This window comes from Pristis pectinata, chromosome 2, assembly GCF_009764475.1.
Source record: "Pristis pectinata isolate sPriPec2 chromosome 2, sPriPec2.1.pri, whole genome shotgun sequence".
Classification (NCBI taxonomy): Eukaryota; Metazoa; Chordata; class Chondrichthyes; order Rhinopristiformes; family Pristidae; genus Pristis; species Pristis pectinata.
This window is the reverse complement of record NC_067406.1, coordinates 57588391-57610020: the sequence shown is the minus strand read 5'-3', so window position 1 is coordinate 57610020 and position 21630 is coordinate 57588391. Positions and strand designations below refer to the sequence as shown.

Below are 21630 nucleotides of genomic sequence, written 5' to 3'. Positions count from 1 at the left end.
TACTAAGAGGGTTCAGATGTTTCAAGAAGGAGCATTTGTGGAGTAGCTCTCCCAAGTCAGTAATCATCTTCTCACACTGCACTGAAGCCCTTGGGGTGGAGGTGGTGAGGTTGGTCCCAGCTGTTTCACAAGATGAAGCAGGCCGACAGGAACACAACATTCCTTCCAGTTTGTGAGTGTAAGTGATACCTCTTTGAATCATTCTGCGCAATTTATTATATATTGTATAAAGTTGAGAATGTGCAGCGGAATACTTAAACATTTCACTGAATTGGTGGTTTAGTTTTGTACCAGTCATTAGGATCTAGTTGGCCAGCAGTAAGTTTAAAAAAAAGCTCTGAAATGGAAGTTAATTTTCTGTGCCAGTTAATAAATAGGGGATTGTGGACTGGCTTCCAGTTATGCATCCCACCTGATTTTATGTAATTATCCAGTGGAAGAGTAAATTAAGAAAGGTATATAACTGGTAGCTTCTCACCTACATCAAATTTACTATTCAACAGTAGGTTAAATTTACCCAATGTTTTCTGTATGCAATTCAAATTACATTTTTGTGACTTTCTTGTAGAAATGTGTAACTTAAAATGTTTATTTTTGAAAACATTAAGGAAAAACATTTTCTAAAACTTTTGGATATGACTAACATATTTTTCTCTTTCCACACCTGAATGAAATCAAATCAAACTAATTTTTATTAAATGATTACACTGCAGGGCTCTACATAACTGTTGTTATTTAACAAGAATGCTTATAAAACCTTGTTTGATCAACTTGTATTGGTCTAGCATGCCCAATTGATTTAACAGATCCAAGTAATTTCACTATTTTGTGTATTAAGGCAAACAGAGAAAACTTCCAACTTAAGTAAAGTTATAAAGTATTCATAGCTAACTCATTACAATAACAAAAATAGAGGGCCTCTTGAATCACTCGTATAACTTTTTGCGATCAGCAATGATGAAACTATCATTGTTGTTGGTGCCCAGAGATTAGAGAAGTGGGGGTTAAAAATGTCATAAGAAAAGCAAAACTATGTACTTGGAATTAGCAGGATTGAACTTCTGATCCTCTGACTGCCACAGAACAGCATTATCAACTTGGATGCCTTGCCAGAGGGGGTTCTCCTGATTCACCCCACCCCGGCCCTAATTTTACCACAACTGCCAGAGAAATGCCCTAAAAAGCTGAAAGTGTTTGCCACATGATTCTGCATAAGTTAGGATGGGAGCAAACCCAGACTGCTATGTATATCTTATAAATGGGTTTTGTTCTTTCAATTCACCTTCTTCCATTGAAGACACAAACTGCTGGAAAGAAATGGGGTGAGAGCACTCATAGCATTCAGTCCCCTTCCCTGCCCCACCACCCACCACCCCACCCCTTGTCGCACCTTGCTTCAGCAGCCATTCTTTGTGTGAGATGAAACACTGATGCTGGAGGAACTCAGCAGGCCAGGCAGTATCCGTGGAGAAAAGCAAGCGGTCAGCGTTTTGGATCAGGACCCTTCTTCAGGACTGAAGATAGGAAAAGGAGAAGATGAATATATAGGAGGGAAAAGCAGAGCAGTGATAGGTGGACAAAAGAGGGGTGTCGGGGTGGTGATAGGTAGATGCGGGTAAGAGATACTGATAGGCAGGTGCGGGGGAGGAGGGTAGAGCAGATCTACCGGGGGATGGGTCAAAGGTGAGAAGAGAAAAAAAGGCTAGGAAAGGGAAGAAGAGAAGAAGCATGGTGTGTGTGGGGGGGGGGAGGTGGTTCTTTGTGTGAGCATGGACACATTCTGGTTGTGAAGTTCTTTTGTAGGAGTGATATCACAGACAGACAAAATGATATTGTTACCAAATACACATATCACTTCCTGGCAGAGTCCTTAATCACTTCCATGGGAGAAGCCAAATATTGAGTCTAAATTACAAGATCCTTGTTACAGTCAGTTAATGAGATATTAGTTGGCAGTGAATTCAGTGCCCTAATGTTACATCAGGCAGTGCCATTGGTCACCAGGCACTGTTGTATGTTATCAAAATAAAATGTATTTTAAAACTGTTTTCCATCAATAAAAAAGTCTTTTTATCATGAGGAACAAATTAAAGTGAATTATGCGACACATGTTCCATTAGATAAGGAGAATTTAGGAAATTGTGCGGAGCCCTAAAGTGAGGTTAATTTTTCATTAGTTTACTGCATACCTGGTGTGACTCTGACTTGCAGCATTGTGCATGTCTTTCCTCTTCATTCAGTCTGCTTGGTTCCATTTTCCCCATGCCTCGCGTAATCTATGCTATGGCTGAAGATGGGTTGCTTTTCAAAGTTTTAGCCCGCATCAATTCTAAGACGAAGACTCCAGTTGTTGCTACAATGTCATCAGGTTTGGTCGCAGGTGAGATTTTGTAGCTGGATGGATAGAGAAAAAAGAAACTAAAAATGGGATCTGAGTTAATGAGCAAATATAGAACAAAAATGTCAGATGGTCAGTGCGTTATTTCTTTGCTAAGTCCAACTTAAATTTACATGCACACTTTATTCCTGCTCTTGTTTTCTTTCCATACCAACTGTTCTGTTTTTCCAGTGCTGGGAAGTTATAATCTCAAGACTAACTTCAAAGGAGTGATATTCTTTAATGTCCTTTGATTGAACTGCCATTATTGTGGTTAATTTTATTATTGAGTTACACAAGAACTTGCATGTGCTTCCCAGTTTGGGATTTTTTTCTTACAATCTTGGGCTTAGAGTGCACAATTTCACAGTCAGTGCTCTTGGCACAACCAAGGAAGATACCAGTTACATTTTTTCTTCTGTTGATACTCCCACAGGACTAAGGATGACTTTGTTTTCCACTCTGATTTTGTGGGTTGTGAAATGGCTGATGAGGCCAATTTGGAGACCGTGGAATCTTCCACAGATAGGGCAGTAGGTCCTGGATGAGATAAATGGAGGGGTAGTTTGTGACATGGTGCACTCCTTCTGTGTGCACCATGTGCACTTATGCACTCCTTGCATAAGGCTTCTGTGTGCTCCTGATGCTGCAACTTGAGGTTCTCTACGTCATCCTGAATGTACCTTCTCCACCTTGAGCGGTTAAGTGCCAGTGATTTCCAAAGGTCGGTGAGGATGTTACATGTCTTAAGAAGGATTTGAGCACATCCATAAATCTTTTCAACTGCCCACTTCGTAATCTCCTCACATGACAGTGCTCATAGTAGAGCGAATGTTCTGGGGGTCTGGTGTCTAGCATGTGAACATCATATCCTGCCCAATGGATCTGACTGAGGTGTAATTAAGGCCTCAGTGCTAGAGTCATAGAGCACCACAGCACAGAAACAGGTCCTTTGGCCCATCTAGTCTATGCCTGCCTAGTCCCATCTACTTGCACCCAGACCATATACCTTTCTCATTCATGTACCTATCCAAACTTCTCTTAAATGTTACAATTGAACCCGCATCCACCACTTCCACTGGCAGCTCGTTCCACACTTGCGCCACCCTCTGAGTGAAGTAGTTCCCTCTCAGATTCCCCTTAAGTATTTCACCTTTCACCCTAAACCTATGACCTCTAGCTCTAGTCTCACCCAACCTGAGGGGAAAAAGCCTGCATGCATTCACCCTATCTATACCCCTCATAATTTTGTATACTTCTATAAGATCTCTCCTCATTTTCCTGCACTCCAAGGAATAAAGTCCTAACCTATTCAACCTATCCCTGTAATTCGGGTCCTCAAGTCCCAGCAACATAGGTGTAAATTTTCTCTGCACCCTTTCAAGCTTATTGATATCTTTCCTGTAGGTAGGTGACCAGAACTGCACACAATACTCTAAATTTGGCCTCACCAATGTCTTGTACAACTTCAACATAACATCCCAACTCCTGTACTCAGTGCCCTGATTTATGATGACCAATGTGCCAAAAGCTCTCTTTATGACCTTATCTACCCATGATGCCACTTTCAAGGAGGTGCCTGGGAGAGGACACTGATATTGGTTCGCTTATCCATAGAACATAGAGCAGTACAGCCCAGGAACAGGCACTTCAGCCCACGATGACTGTGCCAACAATGATGACAATTTAAACTGATCCCATCTGCCTGCACATAGTCTGTATCCCTTCATTTCCTGCCTGTTCACATGCCTGTCTCAATGACTCTTAAACGTTGCTATTGTATCTGCTTCCAGCATGCCCTTGGCAGTGTGTTCCAGGCATCTACCACCTCCCACCCTCTGTGTAATCTGTGTATGGACACATGCTGGTTGTTAACTTATTCTGTAGGTGTGGCATCACAGCCAACCAAAATCATATTGTCACCTAATACACATGCTCTCTATTATATTAAGTGACAATATGAGGTGGATTCAAGATGGTACCCAGAACCTCAAATTGAAGTGTCAGGAGCACACAGAAGCCTTGTATTAACAGCAGGAGGTGCACACCACTTCACTAACTCTCCACCTCTACACTGTTTACATAACCATGCAATGAATTTGGATAATTTTGCAGATATAGCTTGATCTATCTTTCCAGTAGCTTGAGCTGCCTTCTGTAGGTTGTCCAGGTTTCAGAAGCACATAGAAGGGCAGGGATCACTGCTGCCCAGTAGTGAGTTAATGCCAGCTCTGAGATCATAATGTTCAAACACCCTTTTCATCTGTTGTCTAAAGGCTGTGCTGACGTATTGAGGGTGGCAGTGAATTTCATCTTTGATGTCTGTCTTCACTTGGAGGTGGCTGCTGTGATATGGGAGGTAGTCCACGTTCAATGTACAAGCCATCGATAGGTTGGAGCGTGGTCTCTATGGAAAAGTGTTGTCTACATAATGACGTTTGAGTACTTAGCTTGGGCTGACTTGATTCTGGAGTGAGGTTGCTAAAGGTTGAGCAGCTTCCCATTGACTCTGAAGATTGGTTCCCTTCCCACAGGAAGTTTGGAGGTGAATTACAACATTGTGACGAGAATGAATGAGAGGTCAGGGTAATGATGCAGCCTTGTTCAACACTGGTCTTCACTGACCTTGACTCTGTAAACCTGTTGGTTAGAATAATGGCTTGCATGCTGTCTTGAAGCAAACATGATATTATGATGAATTTCTGAGGGCAGCCAAACTTGAGGATGTTCCACAGTCACTCCTAAGTCGGTCTTTAGTGAGGTTGTGAAAGACCATGTAGAGTGGTGGGAGCTGTCCCCTGCATTTTCTTAAAGTTGTTACGAGGTGAAGAACTTGTCCATTGCAACCCTAAGACAGACTCTAGACTATGGTTCAGGAAGCAGATTTTGGCCACTGGAAGGGAACAATTGAGGAGGACCCTAGTGATGAACACAGCTGGATATTTGGGCTGTAGATGGTTTGATAGTGATGATGAAGCAGTGCTTGGCATGACTGGCAGTGAGTCACCGAGTCTCCTGTGCTCTATTCATCCACCATCTCTCCTTTAGGTCACAGGGTTTCCTGCCGACCCTCTGCCTTCTGATGCCTGTTAGGTTCTTTCTCTTCCCTCAAGGAATGGTGGAGGAATGTTTAAGATTTTACCCCTTAGCTGACCCACCTGACCAAATGATAGGACTGGGGTAATTTTCAAAGGAAATGAATTCTACCCATTTTCACAAGGGAGATTAAAGGCTCTTGTCTCAGGATTATGTTGCATGATGTTGGTACTTATGCTTGATGAGGGGATGAAGAACTACAAATTCATAAATGGCCAGAGTTTTCCCATTGTTAAAACTGTAACTCTACCACAAATAACCTGTGAACTAATATTCCATAATTTTTAAAGAGAGGAGTAATTCTGTTGATCAAAGAGTACAGTAAAAGTTTCTGTCTCTGAAGACATGAGACTGCAGATGCTGTAATCAAGAGCAACAGAAAATCCACTGGAGGGACTCAGTGGCAGCAAACAATCTACTCTAGGAACTCGGCAACAATCAATCTGCTTGCAACAAACAACAAGCGCTGAGCTCCTTCAGTAGATTGTTTGTTCTGTTATCTATATAGTGATTCAATTCTAAAGGGAAGTTTGCCTCTACTAACACTTTGGTCCAGAAGCTTCCAGCAAGCCGCCAGCCCACCCTAACACAATGGGGCACCTGCGAGCATCAGGACCATAAACAGTAAGTAGCGTCTTGCACTGAGGTGCATATTGCACAAATGCTGTGATCTTTATCAGTGTTGCCTGCCTGCTAAAAGGCAGTACATGGAAATCAATATGGAGGAACCATTGCTTGTAGAATTGTTCTTTTAACTGTGAGTGAACAAAGGAAATACAACACCTGCCCTTTTACCTACTCCATTCCCATCAAATAGTTCAAAGCACTTTTTTCAGGTGGAACATAATTTATACCATCATTTTAGTGTTTGCATGAGGGGGTGACTAAAGACGGATTAGATGATTGCTTTGAACAACAGCTGTTTAGTTGAAACTTGTTGTTTTCATTCCCTACCTCCCCCTCCTCCTACCCTGTAATATTCAAATGTTCAGTGGCTCCTCACAGAACGGCACCTAGTGTTTCATTGAGGCACTTTATAAACTTCTGGACTCGATATTCAGTTCTGCAATTTCATTTATTAATCATTGCTCCTAATTATTTGGTCAGTGGATTTTGGTAGTGATTCTTCTATTCTCATTTACTCCTCCTTATAGCCATCTATTGTTTTGTTTTCATATCCCATTACTACACCCTTTTTTTGCTTTTTTTTTATGCTCCACATTTAACTATGAGTGAACAACAGAAGTACCAAACTTTTGATCCAATATCTGTCGGTTAGTGCATGAAATATGACCAGGTTAATTACAAATGCTATTTTTAGGCTATTATGTCTCTAACTATTTCTAGTTCTGATGAAAGTTCAGCAGTCTGCAGTATTTTAGCTTTCTTTCTCTCTCTTTACTGATCCTGTCTGACCAGCTGAATATTTCTAGCATTTTCTGTTCTTATTTCTTAATTCCAATATATGGCAATATCCCAACCATCACAGAAGCCAATTACAGCCAGTTTGAATCGCTGCTTATAATTTTATGAAATGGACAAATTCATGGGCCCCAACAGCACCTCAGCTTTAGTGCTGAAGGTCAGTGCATCAGAAGGAGCCATACCTCTAGCCAGGTGACCTACATCATTGAAGGCTGCCTAGCAAAATGGGAAATTGCCCAATTATCTCATGTCTCAAAGTCCAACCAGACAATTGTTATGGCATCGACTTATTCTACATTATTAGCAAATTGATTGAAGGTGTCATCAAAGTGCCAATAAATGGAACCTGACCATCACTAAAATCCACCTTGATGTTCAGTATGGGTTCCATTAGGACTGTCCTTGTACCAGGTTTGTAGAGCTGGATTCTAGAGGTGAGAGAAAACTGATTACCCTCGAAATCATGCACATCACCAAATGTGGGATCAAGGATCCTGAGTAAAAATGAAGTCAGAGGGAATCAAAAGGAAAACTCTCTGCACTGGCTAAAAGAAAGATGGCTATTGAAAGCAAATCACTCAGTCCTGAGACATTGTTCCTTGGGTTAGTGTCTTACAACCAACCTTCATTGACACTTCTCTCTGAAATGAGAGTTGTTTACAATGATAGCATTATTTAGTTCCATTTGTAACTCCTCAGATAATGAAGCAGTCTCGACAATAATCAAGGTCAGGAGGAAAAGTGTTTGCCCCGCATATTGGTCATCTAAATAATTGAGAATATAACCTCTGTCTTTGACAGTCAAAGGTATTAGCATAGCTACACCTTCATACAACTTCAATTTTGCTTAAAACATAGAAGGAGGCTATTTGGCCCACTGAGTCCATGCCAGCTCTCAGAACAATCCCATTTCCCTATAATCTATTCTCCACACATTCCCATCAATTGTCCTGAGATTCTACCATTCACCTACACAGTGAGAACAATTTTACAGAGGCCAGTTAACATATCAGCTTGTGTGTCTTTGGGATGTGGGAGGCAACCCATGTGGTTACAGGAAGAATGTGCAAAACTCCACACGGGGAGCACTGGAGGTCACGATTGAATCCAGGAAGTTGGAGTTGAGGTAGCAGCTCTACTGGTTGTGCACTGTACCACACTGTCAACTCCCAGAGAGTCAGCATTGACCAGAACTTCAACCAGACCAGCTACATATAAATGCTGCAGCCACAATAGCAGGTCAGAGGCTCAAAATTTTGCAGCATATAACGTGTATGATAGCCCAGAAATCTTTCGATCATTGTAGATTTTGCTGAAGATCTCTTTACTTGCCTGAATGAATGCAGCACTACAACATTAAGAGTATTCAACACCATCAAAAAATAAGGCAACTCAGTACCCCCTACAATCACCCTAAATATTGATCGCCTGCCACCACTGGAAAATTAATGTCTGCAGTTTGTGTGTATACCATCTAAATAATGCACTGAAGCAACAGACAAAGACTTGTTCAACAGAATCTCCCCAACACACAAACTCTACCATCTAGAACAAGGGCAGCAGGGATGTGAGAATGCCAAAAGTACAGTTTCCTTTTGATTTGCATTCCATTCTGAGTTGGATGTATATATCACTGCTCCTGAATTGTCCCTGGGTCAGAAGCCTGGGATTCCTAATTAATCAAACCATGGCATAGAAGGAGTGCAACAAGTCAGGATCATTACTGCCATCCTAAGGACAGTTAGAGATAGGCAATAAATGTTCTTTTGGGTAAATAAAAATATATTTATTTTCACGGAATACTTCAGCATAGTGACAGATCTGACCACATTTGGGCTCCTGAAGTTTGTTGGATTAGATGTGCATCCTTAACTCAAATATTTTTTTAATTGATTTTTGTTTAAATTCTCTTTTTTACTCTCATTTTTAAATGAAGCCTTTATAATTTTACATCATCCAACACAGAATGTGTGATTCGACAATATGAGATGAAGTAATATTTCTGCCTTATTTGCTCTTACATTTAAAAATCAAAGTTACCAATGCTGGAATAAAAACAGAAACTGGAAACATTCAGCAGATCAGGCAGCATCTGTGGAAAGAGAAACAGTTAACATTCAAGTCAAAGGCCCTTTGTCAGAAATGGAAAAGAAATAAAATGATTTGGTTCTAAATTGCAAAGGGGGGTGTGGGGGGTTGGGTGGGAATGGATAAGATGAAAGAATATCTCTGATAAGATGAGGCCAGAGTTGCCATTGGGATAAGGGGTAAATGAGGATAATGAGTCAGTGAGGACAGTTAGAGTGAGAGAACCTGAACAGAAGAACACAGAAGCTATGAAATAAGGGCAATTGGAGAGTGAGAACACAAATAAAGGAATTTAAATTCGAGGACATTCCCAGCAGTTCAGATTGTGCTGATGCAGAGGTAAAACTGAGCCAACAGACAGAGAAAATGGTTACCTGAAGTTTTAGAATTTGGAAGGCTTCAACATGCTCAGACAGAAAATGAAGTGTTGTTCCTTTAGCTTACATTGGCCTCTTATAACAGTGCAGGAGGGCACAGACACATGGCTCAGAATAGGAGTGGTGTGGAGAATTAAAGTGGCAGGGAACTGAAAGTTTCGGCTTGTCCCTGTGGAGTAAATGCAGGTGCTCCACAAAGCAGTTACCCGATCTGTGCTTTCTCCCATGTAGAGGCAGCCACATTGTGAACGAGTACACTAAATTAGAAGCAGTACAAGTAAATTGCTTCAGCTGGAAGGATTATTTGGAGATCCTAGATGGTGGTGTCACTATATATAATGCGTGTGTGTATAATTTTATTAATCCTAACAACCAATATTAGAGAATCAATCTTTAAATAATCCAATGAGGTGAGGGTATGTGGATATTACTTCACTGTCCTTTTGCCTTTGAGACCTGCATGTGAGTGGAACCAGATGAAATCTAACTAACTGGCATCAAAGAAGTAACGTTCAGAATGTATGCTATATATGAGGAAATGGCAGGTAAAATGCTGTTAAAAGTTACGGCACTGACTACCCCTGAGCTTCCAAACATTTAGATTAATAGAAGACTCCTCTGGCACTCACATACATTGAAAAGCTATCACTTAAATACATAGTGGGTTCACATCATCTCAACCCAGCTCCTTAAAACCATAGTCAAAAGTCTACTAGTAGTGCAGCATAGGTTGTCGCATATTGACTGAGCCACTAAAGATAATTAGTGTGAAAAGGGAATCAATTTGGATTTTGCAGGATAATCTTCTGAGTTAGGGATTAAGCTAAACTATTCAGATGAACAGGAGGGAGTTTTGCTTTCCATGTAAATCGGTGTATCTTAGTAAGTGGAAATGCCGGACTTTCCACCTAAAGTGGAAATGTGTCGCTTTAACATGAACACCTCAACTCAATGGTCAAAAAGACAATGCATCAAAAACATGAAAATGACCTGACCATCGACACTGGCAATTCTATATTTGCTAATTGTATCCATTACTAATGTGTAGTAGTGAATGTGTTTTATTTGAACTTTCACCTTTTTCTTTTTAGCCTATTGGGGTCTATGTTCCCTTTACCCAGAATTATGTTTGCAATGGCACAAGACGGGTTACTGTTCAATTTTCTGGCAAAAGTGAGTAAGAGGCAGACACCAGTTGCTGCAACACTGGCATCAGGGGTCATCTCTGGTAAGCTGATGCACCTTGTCCCTTCCCCAAAGGGACCACATCTATCAAAATCATGCCTGGGCTTGATACGCTATTCCCTGAAGCATGCGAAATCCTGGTGTCTCCATTAATCAGGTGGTGAGGATTGCATTTGAAGTAGGTATGCCAGGTTCAGAGAAGCAACAATTACAATTCCGTGGGAGAAATAGACATTGTGATCTCCTTTACACATTATAAATTTTTTTTTAAATCTGGCAAAAGTCTAAGACTACATGAGAACATTTAAATTCATGAAATGAAAATCCTTTTAGGAAAAAGGTATCTTCTATTAAAATTTTTTTAAATAACCTAGCATACCTAGCTAATGGCAATTGTTCACATGGAGATTAAACAGTAATGAGGAGATTTAAAATATGCTTTTTTTAATAAACAGCCAGAATAGACATGGACAATCCTCAACTTGAGTCACATTTTTACTGCCCCAGTTTCAGCAAACTGGCATTAGTATCAAAGAGACTTGCAGCTCATTAAGTTACTTCTCTTCTAATCTGTGAAAAGTCTGGAAATTATTAGTTCTATTAAATAATAATTCCAGCAACTTAAAGGCATATTTTTTCATTTGGTAATTTTTTAACTTTGTGATAAATCTTGTGATATGACACAGATAATTTGGTTTTCTAATAGTTTATTGTGGTCCTTGCTTTGATTATTGTCAGCTTTATCGTATTGGTTTAAAATATTCCTGCCATATTATGTGCCAAATTAGCAGAGCTGGGATTTTGAGGGACATGAGCACATTCCTGGATGTTGGCCCCTGAACAAAAGCAAGATCTTGCAGCTTTTACAGAGAAGAAAGACTTTAAGATGATTCAAGTGAAAGATTACCCAAGAAGACATCAGGAAAAGTGATGGGCTGGTTTTAAGTTGTGTCTCCAAGGAGAGTGTTGTGGAGAACCAACAGAGGAACAGAGGGATCTTGGGGTCCACGTCCATAGATCCCTCAAGGTTGCCACACAGGTTGATAGGGTTGTTAAGAAGGCGTACGGTGAGTTGGCCTTCATTAGTCGGGGGATTGAGTTCGAAGAGCTGCGAGGTGATGTTGCAGCTCTATAGAACTCTGGTTAGACCACACTTGGAGTATTGTGTTCAGATCTGGTTGCCTCATTATAGGAAGGATGTGGAAGCTTTAAAGAGGGTGCAGAGATTTACCAGGATGCTGCCTGGATTGAAGAGCATGTCTTATGAGGAGAGGTTGAGCAAGCTGGGGCTTTTCTCTTTGGAGAGAAGGAGGATGAGAGGTGACTTGATCGAGGTGTACAAGAGGCATAGATCAAGTGGACAGTCAGAGACTTTTTCCCAGGGCAACAATGGCTAACACGAGGGGACATAATTTTAAGGTGATTGGAGGAAGATATAAGGGGTAAGTTTTTTACACAGAGAGTGGTGGGTGCGTGGAACGCACTGCCGGCAGAGGTTGTGGGGGCAGATACATCGGGGACATTTAAGAGACTCTTGGATAGATACAGGAATGATAGAGAAATGGAGGGTGATATGGGAGGGAAGGGTTAGATAGATCTTAGAGCAGGATAAAATGTCGGCACAACGTCGTGGGCCAAAGGGCCTGTACTGTGCTGTAATGTTCCATGTTCTATGTTCTAACTGGAGAGGTTCAGGGAGGGAACTTTAAAACTTCATGTCCAGAATGCTGATTGCTAAGCCCTCGTGGGGTGGGGTGGGGGTTGAGGGGGGCAATGTAAGTGGAGGATACACAACAAATTAGAGTTAGAGAAATGCAGATCTTGGAAGATTGCAAAGCTGGGTGGTTATAATGAAAGGAAGGAGCAAGACTAACAGTTGTAGACGTAAGGAGGAGAATTTTAAATTTGTGATGTTGTTGGGATGATCACAAAAGATGATGGGCAAAGCTTTGAAATAACATAAACTTTAAGTTTTAAATCAATCTACACCTCAATGACATTCTTATAGATTTTTAAAAAATGGGTTCGTAAGTGAACCTTTGAAAGCAAAATCTGTTCTCAGCAAGTATAGCCCAAGACAAGCCATTTGATTCTAATTGGCTTAAAATGTTAATCTTCCATTTGGCAAGTTTACTGCAACGATGCCAAATCCTTGCAGACTAAGTAAAATAGAACCAGACACACTGAATAAGCTCTGACTTGCATGACCAGTTCTCACAATACTTTTAGATCAAATGACAACTGGTAGATTATGGTCTTTAGTTTCTCTTTTTTTCTAATGTACCTTTTTATTGTGCAGTTTTGGATTTTCTAGGGGTTACTTGGTGAGGTAGGGTGAAAGGAACTTGCTGTCACACAGACCATTCTGATTTTATGCAAATATTGGTTGATCAGGTATTAAGAAGAAAGGAATGTGGTACACTCTATCCATTAAAGAAGTATGTAGAAAATTAGTGGATTATAGTGTTGATGAAGAAACTTAATTGGCTTGTGTAAGTGACGTGTTTTAATGTATTTTGTAGTTGTATTTTTAACTCTAGTTGGAAAGCATTAACTCATAACTTTACATGACTCGATTAGAAATTTGTAACAAACCTATTTCACATTTCCCAATTATTGTAGCACAATTTCTGTTGGCATTTCACCTCAATTCTAAATAGTTTATATTATTGTCATGGCTAAATATGAAGTTGATTTTTTTTAAAATTCATGTTTGTTTTTCTTATTCCTATCTGGCTGGAAACCATAACGTAGTTTTTGACCTCCATTACTGTTTCAGGTTTACTTGTGAATAAATGCCATTCCAGAAAATTTGAGTGTGATTAAGGATTTTTCTTTTAAGTTTAAATGTTTCTTAATGTTCGTTAATTATTGCTTGGGCAAGGGTTACCTTCAACCACCAGCAGGTCATAAGTTTTACCCTATCAATCAATTTTATCACCAGCAAAAAAAAATTAAAATACGTGTACTAAACATTTTATTATTCAATTAACTTATTTTGTTATATAGCATTTATTTTTGATTAGTGTAAAACAGAATCTACTCCTGTATCAGCCATATAGATAACCCCATTTTGAATGTTCTATTGAATATTTATTTGTTATATAAAATGACAGGCTCCACAGATTAGCTTTATTTAACCATATTTAACACTACTGGACTAAGTTATTGCCAATATCTGTTGTCAAGCAATCTTAATGACACAGTTATCAACAATTGCACTTTGAAGAGATTTGCACAACCTTTGTGCAAGGCTAAAATAACTACACAAAAATGGTTGGAGAATATTTATGCACTCATTTGCTCTTTTGGCAGGGGTAAAAACTTGTCAACAACGAGGGTGCTGGTGGTGGGGTTAAAACAGTGGATAGAAATGTTTCCTGTGTCTGTTAGGCAACCATTCATTAACATCAGCAGGAATCATTTCTGTATGTATGTTTTTCTATGCTCATTTAACACAACTGCTCACATTCTGATGAATTTTTTGGCAGCTATCATGGCATTTCTCTTTGACCTGAAAGCCTTGGTGGATATGATGTCTATTGGAACACTCCTGGCATACACTCTTGTAGCAGCATGTGTACTCCTCCTCAGGTAAATATTCACGTATAATGGAAGGGCTTTTGACCAGAAATGATAATTCAGTATCTGTGTTTCCTACCTACTGAGTGTTTCCAACATTCTCTGCTTTTATTTCAGATTTGCAGCATTTGCTGTTTTTTGATTTACATAATACAGAAGGTGGCTATTCAACTCATCACTTCTGTGCTGGATCTTTTGTAAAGGATTAGTGTAAATGGGAGCTTGATGGTCTGTGCAGACTCAGAAGACTGTACCAAAACCTTCCATGATTTTGAATGCCTATCAAATCCCTTAATCTGGCCTTTTCAAAAGAGAATATTACCTAACATGGGGCAGTTCCTATTGGTATTCCAAGGGTATGGGAGCAGCTTGGCTGCTGATGCAATTAATTCTGCAGCTCAAGACTTTAGCACTGGCCTGCACGTCATTGTGGCCCATAGCTTTGTTGAATTTATGTCCTCTCTGTAAGACCTCATCCTCCATAAATCATCATTCTGCTTTACACCAATGTGTTTGGAAAAGGTTTCAGGCGTATGTCTCGAGGGTCATAATCAGCTGGTGCAGTTATTTTTGTGCACAAGTTTCCCTCTTGGCAGAAGGGGGTCTTTTGTTTGCTCCTCTAATGGGCCTATTGGGGGGAGCAGTGGCAGATGGCATGTAATGCATTTGGGGACATCAAATACTAACAGGATATATACAATAAGTGACTGAGATCTCAGAAGTACTGATGTATGGAGAGACCTAGGGTGCTTGTTTATAGCTCCTTGAAAATGGCAACAATGATGGATAGGGTAGTGTAAAAGGTATTCTGCATGATTGCTTTCAATGGCTGAGGCACTGAGTATAAGAGTTGGGATATCATGTACAAAACACTGATATTGTGTACAGTTCTGCTCGTCACACTACAAGAAGGATGTGGTAGCATTAAAAAGAGTGCAGAAGAGATTCACCAAGAAGAAATATTAATAAAATTAAGTCAAGTGAAGTAAATAAAAAGAATAAATAAAGCACAGCTTTAAAAGGCACAGTGTGAAGACACCAGAGAGCCTTTGATTCTTGTAAGAATACAACCAGCATGAATCCACTATCTTTTCAAAAGGAGGAGAGTTAAAATTGGGAGATGCTTTGTTAATTCTTTAGGGAATTGGTGTTTGAAGGTTCAGTTAAAGAAGGACCATTTCCTTCCACCAGTTTTCAAAGGGGGTTGTCCAGAACACTTGTGAGCAAAATCCTTGGAGATGCCACTGAGATGGTCAATTTTGTCCACCTGGCTGAAGATGGTAATGGAAGTAACAATCAGAAGTGCAACAAAAAAATTGGTTACATTGGATTTGCAGGATCTGATCATGGACTTAATTTGTTTTAAAATTATATTTTGTTTTAAACTCGTTAGGTATCAGCCAACTTCACTCTACAGACAAAGTCATTCTTCTGAAAGAGAGAACTTCACAGCCGAGGAAGACGGTGAATTAGATGGCAATGCATCAGAGTCCCATCTGACCGTGCTCAAGAATCAAGACCTCAGCTGCTCATTGCTGCTGAATCCCTCAATGGTTCCAACAGAACAGACTTCAGCAGTGGTATATGGATGTGTTGGGTTCATAAGTAAGTATTAAAACTGATCTGTCATGATTTTGTAGAGGCCAGGAAACTACTTTTGTGTTGTTGCTTCATTAAAATGATAAAGATTTTAAACCACTTGGATTAATGCAAACTTAAAAAACAGGTCTCTGGGGTTCTTAGAATGTCAGGACTTAAAATGTTTGCCATGGGTGGGATTGCCAATATACAGAGAGTTTCAACTGGAAATTTATGGTGTGGAAGCAGGATGGCAGACTGCAAGTTGCCTTCAGTCTCGCCACATTCCTTAACTATCAAGAGTTTGGCTGTGGTGAGGGATAGGCGGTTAGGATGTGGAATGGGTGCTGTGCTTTCTTAACGCACTTTCACTGAGTACTTACTCTACCCCTTGAGTCCAATAGAACTTATGCAATAACATTCTGTTACAGACCTTAGAAAAGCCCAAAATGCTTCAGAGTAAATACATGATCCTAGAGTCCAATGACTTGTTCCTATGCATCTTTACAAAAGAAGAAAACAATTATCAATGTTCGCTATGTTTGAAAAATGCCAGAGTAACCAAACTGAATCACAGAATGTTTACAGGGAGCCATTCGGCCAGCTCCTTGAATCCATACTGGCTCTATGCAAAGTCAAATTCAAGTTTATTGTTATATGCACAAGTACATGTATGCACAGGTGCAATGAAAAACTTACTTGCAGCAGCATCACAGGCACATGGCATCAGATAAGCAGCATTCACAGAAAAACATAAATTATACACAATCTTTACAAGAAAATACACAATTAGAACAAAAAAATGTCAATTTTATTGCAAAGTGGTTGTAGTGTTGCTAAACTGTAGTGATTAATAGGGTTGTGCTGATTGGTTCAAGAACCAAATGGTTGAAGGGAAGTAGCTGTTCTTGAACCTGGTGTTGTGGAACTTCAGGCTTCTGTACCTCCTGCCCGATGGTAGCAGCGGGAAGAATGGCATTGCCTGGATGCAATCCAGCTTGTCCTTCTCCACTATTCTCTCTCCTTACCCAGCTGCGCTGGCTGGGAGAGAGAATAGTCCTGTCAATTCTTTCCTTTCAGATTCTCATCCAATTCCTTTTTGAATGATACAGTTAAATCTGTCTGTACTATTTTAGTGGACACTGTACATTGCAGACCCTAATCATTTGATGTCCAAAGAATTTTAACAATTTGGTTCTTTTGTCACTCACCTTTTTGTTCTATCCCAACAAGTGCGAGATGATGAATTTTGAGAAGTCGTATAGAGGTAGGAAATATACAGTAAATGGTAGGGTGCTAAGGGATGTTGATGAACAGATAGACCTTGGGGTTCAAGTCCATAGTTCCCTGAAAGTGGCAACACAGTAGATAGGGTGGTGAGGAAGGCATATATGGCATTCTTGACTTTGTAGTTCACAGAATATAAAAGCTGCAACTTTATAAAACAGTGGTTAGACCATACTTAGAGTTTGTGTGCAATTCCACTCACCACACTGTAGGAAGGATAAGATTGAGCTGAAGAGGGCACAGAGGAGATTCACCAGGATGTTGCCTGGATTAGAGGATGTTAGTTGTGGGGAGAGATTGGATTTGGGTTTGTTTTCCCTGGAGTGAAGGAGGCTGTGGGGGTGGGGGGGGTGTCACCTGATAAAGGTATATAAAATGATAAGAGGCATAGACAGGGTAAATAATCAAAATTTACGCACCATGTGTAAATAATCAAAATTATTTTCCCATGGTGGGGTATCAAAAACAAGATGGCATAGGTTTAAGGTTACATGAAGCAGCATAAATCTGATATTCATCCATTAATGGCACAATGGAGTGGCAGTTAATGCTGTAGCCTCATAGCTCTAAAGACCAAGATTTGATGTTGACGTCTGGTGTTGTCTATGTGGAGTTTGCACATTCTCCCTGTGACCACGTGGGTTTCCTCCAGGTGCTGTGGTTTCCTCTCTATCCCAAAGGCATGGTGGATAGTAGGTTAATTGGCTACTAACCCCAGTGCAGGTGGGTGGAGAATTGATGGACACATAAGAAAGAAGTTACAGGGAAATAAAAGGGGTTTTGAGATTGATGGAACTGCTCTGAGAGCCAGCATAGATTTGGTGGGATGAAATAGACTATTTCTAAGTCGTAAAGAAATACGAGATTATATAAGCTGTATTTATTTTACTATCTTGGCTGTATAAATCAGAATTTTATTGGCTTTCTGGAATGGTACTTTTGGAGATATTGAATGTCAAGTCTACAAACTTTCTTGCATCTCCTCAATTTCATTCTTGTCTATTTGAGTGCAATAAGTGTAATATGTGTTGCTGATTTAGCCTGCCTTTTATGGAATAATTTTGCCATCACTTTATTACTCCTCTCTATACTTGACACAAGCTTGCCTGAAAGCTGGTAAATCAAAATGGAATGTGTATAAATGCTGAAACTGTATTACTCAGAATATAAACCCATTCAACTGTAAATGGGCACTTCCCATTAAATATGAATATTAAGTTTTTGTACTTTGCATCATTAGGCTTGCTGCCAACACAGAACCAAAGTTGTGTTAGGAGCTTAAGTTAACTGCAGATGATCTGAACCAAGTACATTGCACATAGTTTAACGTGCTTCAGATTAGCTGTGCCCTGAGACCCACACATTTCTAGCGCTAATGTTATAGATTAAATCAAAACTTGGGTCTTAGACCATCATGAAGCTGGATAAAGCTCGGTTCAGGCTCTGTTCAGTTCTGGTCGCCAAGTCACAAGGAAAACATCAAAGAACCTAGAAAGTGTGGAAAGAAGATGATGATTTCTTTGATAACATCAGAGGATTGAGTCATGAGGAAAAATTACAAAATCTTTGACCCATCCCCTTGAAGCAAAAGAAGTCATTATTAGAGGTGATTGATATTAAATGAACAAGAAAAGGCTGGAGAGTTTTTTTTCCCCGCAAATTAAATCATGACCAGAGGCCTAAAAGGCAAATTGAGTACTAAGGTCTGGGAACACCTCTATGCACAGAGTAAGTATGTTCTAGGAAATTCAGGGACATATTTAGATACTGTGAGGGTAGACCAGAACTCTAGGGAAAGGTGAGCTGAATGGTGTCCTGTATTTAATTTTGTGAGGAGAAAAAGAATCATCTGGAAGATCTCCTCAATGGTTGGGAGGGTTGTGCCGTGATGGAGCTGGCTGAGTCTACAACCCTCTGCAGCCTCATGCGATCCTGTGCATTGGAGCCTCCATACCAGGCTGTGATGCATGCAGTCAGAATTCTCTCCACCATATATTTATCGAAATTTGTAAGAGTTTTTGGTGACATACCGTATCTCCTCAAACTCCTTACGAAGTAGAGCCACTGGCATGCCTTCTTCGTGATTTCATCAATATCTTGGGTGCAGGATAGATCCTCCAAGATGTTGACGCCCAGGGACATTTAAGGTTGATGCCTTCCTTTCAGAATTGAGAAATAGTTAGAGAACAAGCATGTTTTAAGTTGCAGAGAAGAGAGAGGAATGGATACCACAAAGGGGGTGCCCTAGGTAGTGCGTAGACTAAGAGAGGTTGAAATGGAAGTGGTGCTGGCTTATTATTTACAGCTGATCTGTCTAGAGTAAGGGTAAGTAGGCAACAATGAACAAGAATGGATGAGAAAGAACAAGCAAAAAGAAATTGCTGGAACCATGAGATACAGAACACTGCAATTGCTGCAAATATGAAATGCTGAAAATACCCAGCAATGCAGTGCTCTGTGGAAGGGAAAAAACCTAGTTAATGTTACGGGTTTTTGACCTTTCATCAGAACTGTTCTGACCACAAACTTGAAAGGCTCATTATCTGAAATTGTTGAATTCACTTCTAAGTCTTGTGGGCTATAACATGCTGGGTTGGAAGATGAGCTACTGCTCCTAAAGCTTACATTGGCCTTCAATGGAACATTATAAGAAGATAGAGGCAGAGAGATGAGAATGGGAGTAGGGATGGAGAACAAAAGTGACAAGCAACTGCAAGCTCAGGGTCACCTTTACAGACTGACCAGAGGTGTTCTGTGGAGCGGTCATCCAATCTGCATTTGGTTTCTCCAATGAACGTCTTGGTTCCTCCTCTAGGCAAAAACTTTGTAAATACAATGTTTTAACTTCTGTCAAACAAATATCAGCAACATCTTCCCCTCTATCAGAATCCCCATTTTGTTAGAATCATCGCTGCAAGCCATCAACAATGACTCCATGCTTCCCCTTCAATTCCAGCTGACGCTGAAACAGAAATTGAAAGTCAAAAATCTGCAGACACTGGAAATATGAAATAACAGTAGAAAATGCTGGAAATGCTTTGCAGTTCTGGCAGCATCCAAGGAGAGAGGAACAGAGTTAATGTTTCAGCTTGATGATGTGATGAAAGGTCACAGGGTTAGGAGGCTGCTGACAGGGTAGGCATGACATGTTCATTCTATCCCTGATCATCAAAGCAAACTAGTTAATCTCCTCAACTTTTTATTTATATACAAATATTATCTCATATTGGTTTCTTCTAAAGTAATTTTTCACCAATTGCACATATCTGCATCCTATAACTTTCATTAAGTTACTAGTCTGTTTTGTTTCAGACAATGGCTGTTATTTGAGAATTCACTATTTACTTTTTCCTGGCCCATATACTGCCTTCACTCTGATTTCAAAATCAGAATCAGGTTTATTATCACTGATATATGTCATGAAATTTGTTGTCTTGCAGCAGCAGTACAGTGCAAGACATAAAAATAACTATAAGTTACAAAAATAAATAAATAGTGCAAAAGAGGAATAATGAGGTAGTGTTCATGAACTGCTCAGAAATCTGATGATGGAGGGGAAGAAGCTGTTCCTAAAACATTGGGTGTGGGTAGTAACAAGAAGACGCCATGTCCCGGATGATGAGGGTCCTTAATAATGGATGCTGCCTTCTTGAGGTGCTGCCTTTTTGAGACACTGCCTCTTGAAGATGTTCTCGATGGTGGGGAGGGTTGTGTCTACAACCCTCTGCAGCCTCTTTTGATCCTGTGCATTGGAGCCTCCATACCAGGCAGTGATGCAACCAGTCAAAATGCTTTCCACCATATAGCTGTAGAAATTTGCAAGGGTCTTTAGTGACCGACAAAATCTCCTCAATCTCCTAATGAAGTAGAGCTGCTGGCGTGCTTTCTTCATGATTGCATCAATGTGTTGGGCCCAAGATAGATCCTCAGAGATGTTGACGCCCAGGAACTTGAAGCTGCTCACCCTTGATGAGAACTGATGTATGTTCTCGCAACTTCCCCTTCCTGAAGTCCACAAACAATTCCTTGGTCTTGGTGACATTGAGTACGAGGTTGTTGCGATACCACTCAATCAGCCAATCTATCTCACTCCTGCACGTCTCCTCACCACCATCTGATATCCTGCCAACAACAGTGGTGTCATCGGCAAAGTTATAAATGGCATTTCAGCTGTGCCTAGCCACACAGTCATGAGTGTAGAGAAAGTAAAGCAAGTGGGCTAAGCATGATCCTTGAGGTGCGCCTGTGTTGATTGTCAGCGAGGAGGAGATGTTATTACCAATCCACACTGACTGTGGTCTCCCAAAGTCGAGGATCCAGTTGCAGAGGGAGGTACAGAGGCCCAGGGTTTGAAGCTTGTTGATTAGAACTGAGGGGATGATGGTGTTGAACACCGAGCTGTACTCGATAAACAGCAGCCTGACGTATGTTTTGCTGTTGTCTCGTTACTCCAGAGTTGAGTGGAAAGCCAATGAGATTGTGGGGTCGGCAAATTGCAGTGGGTCCAGGTCATTGCTCAGGCAAGAGTTAATTCTAGCCATGACCAACCTTTCAAAGCACTTCATCACAGTAGATGTGAGTGCTACTGGGCGATAGTCATTGAGGCAGCTCACCCTGCTCTTGGGCACCAGTATG

The 21630-nt window shown here is 40.4% G+C and overlaps 1 protein-coding gene across 8 annotated transcripts in view; it reads left to right on the top strand.

The window, feature by feature from the left end:
• slc7a2 (solute carrier family 7 member 2) overlaps positions 1–21630 on the top strand; it is a 115006-nt gene that overhangs the window by 78786 nt on the left and 14590 nt on the right. For 7 of the 8 annotated variants that reach the window (XM_052034028.1, XM_052034046.1, XM_052034083.1 and 4 more), the window contains exons 7-9: positions 2241–2380; positions 14040–14142; positions 15524–15735. In XM_052034028.1, coding sequence (XP_051889988.1) covers positions 2241–2380; positions 14040–14142; positions 15524–15735 — 455 coding nt within the window. Of the gene's footprint in view, positions 1–2240; positions 2381–10454; positions 10592–14039; positions 14143–15523; positions 15736–21630 lie in introns of all 8 variants that reach the window. The other variant, XM_052034088.1, reaches the window with a different exon arrangement.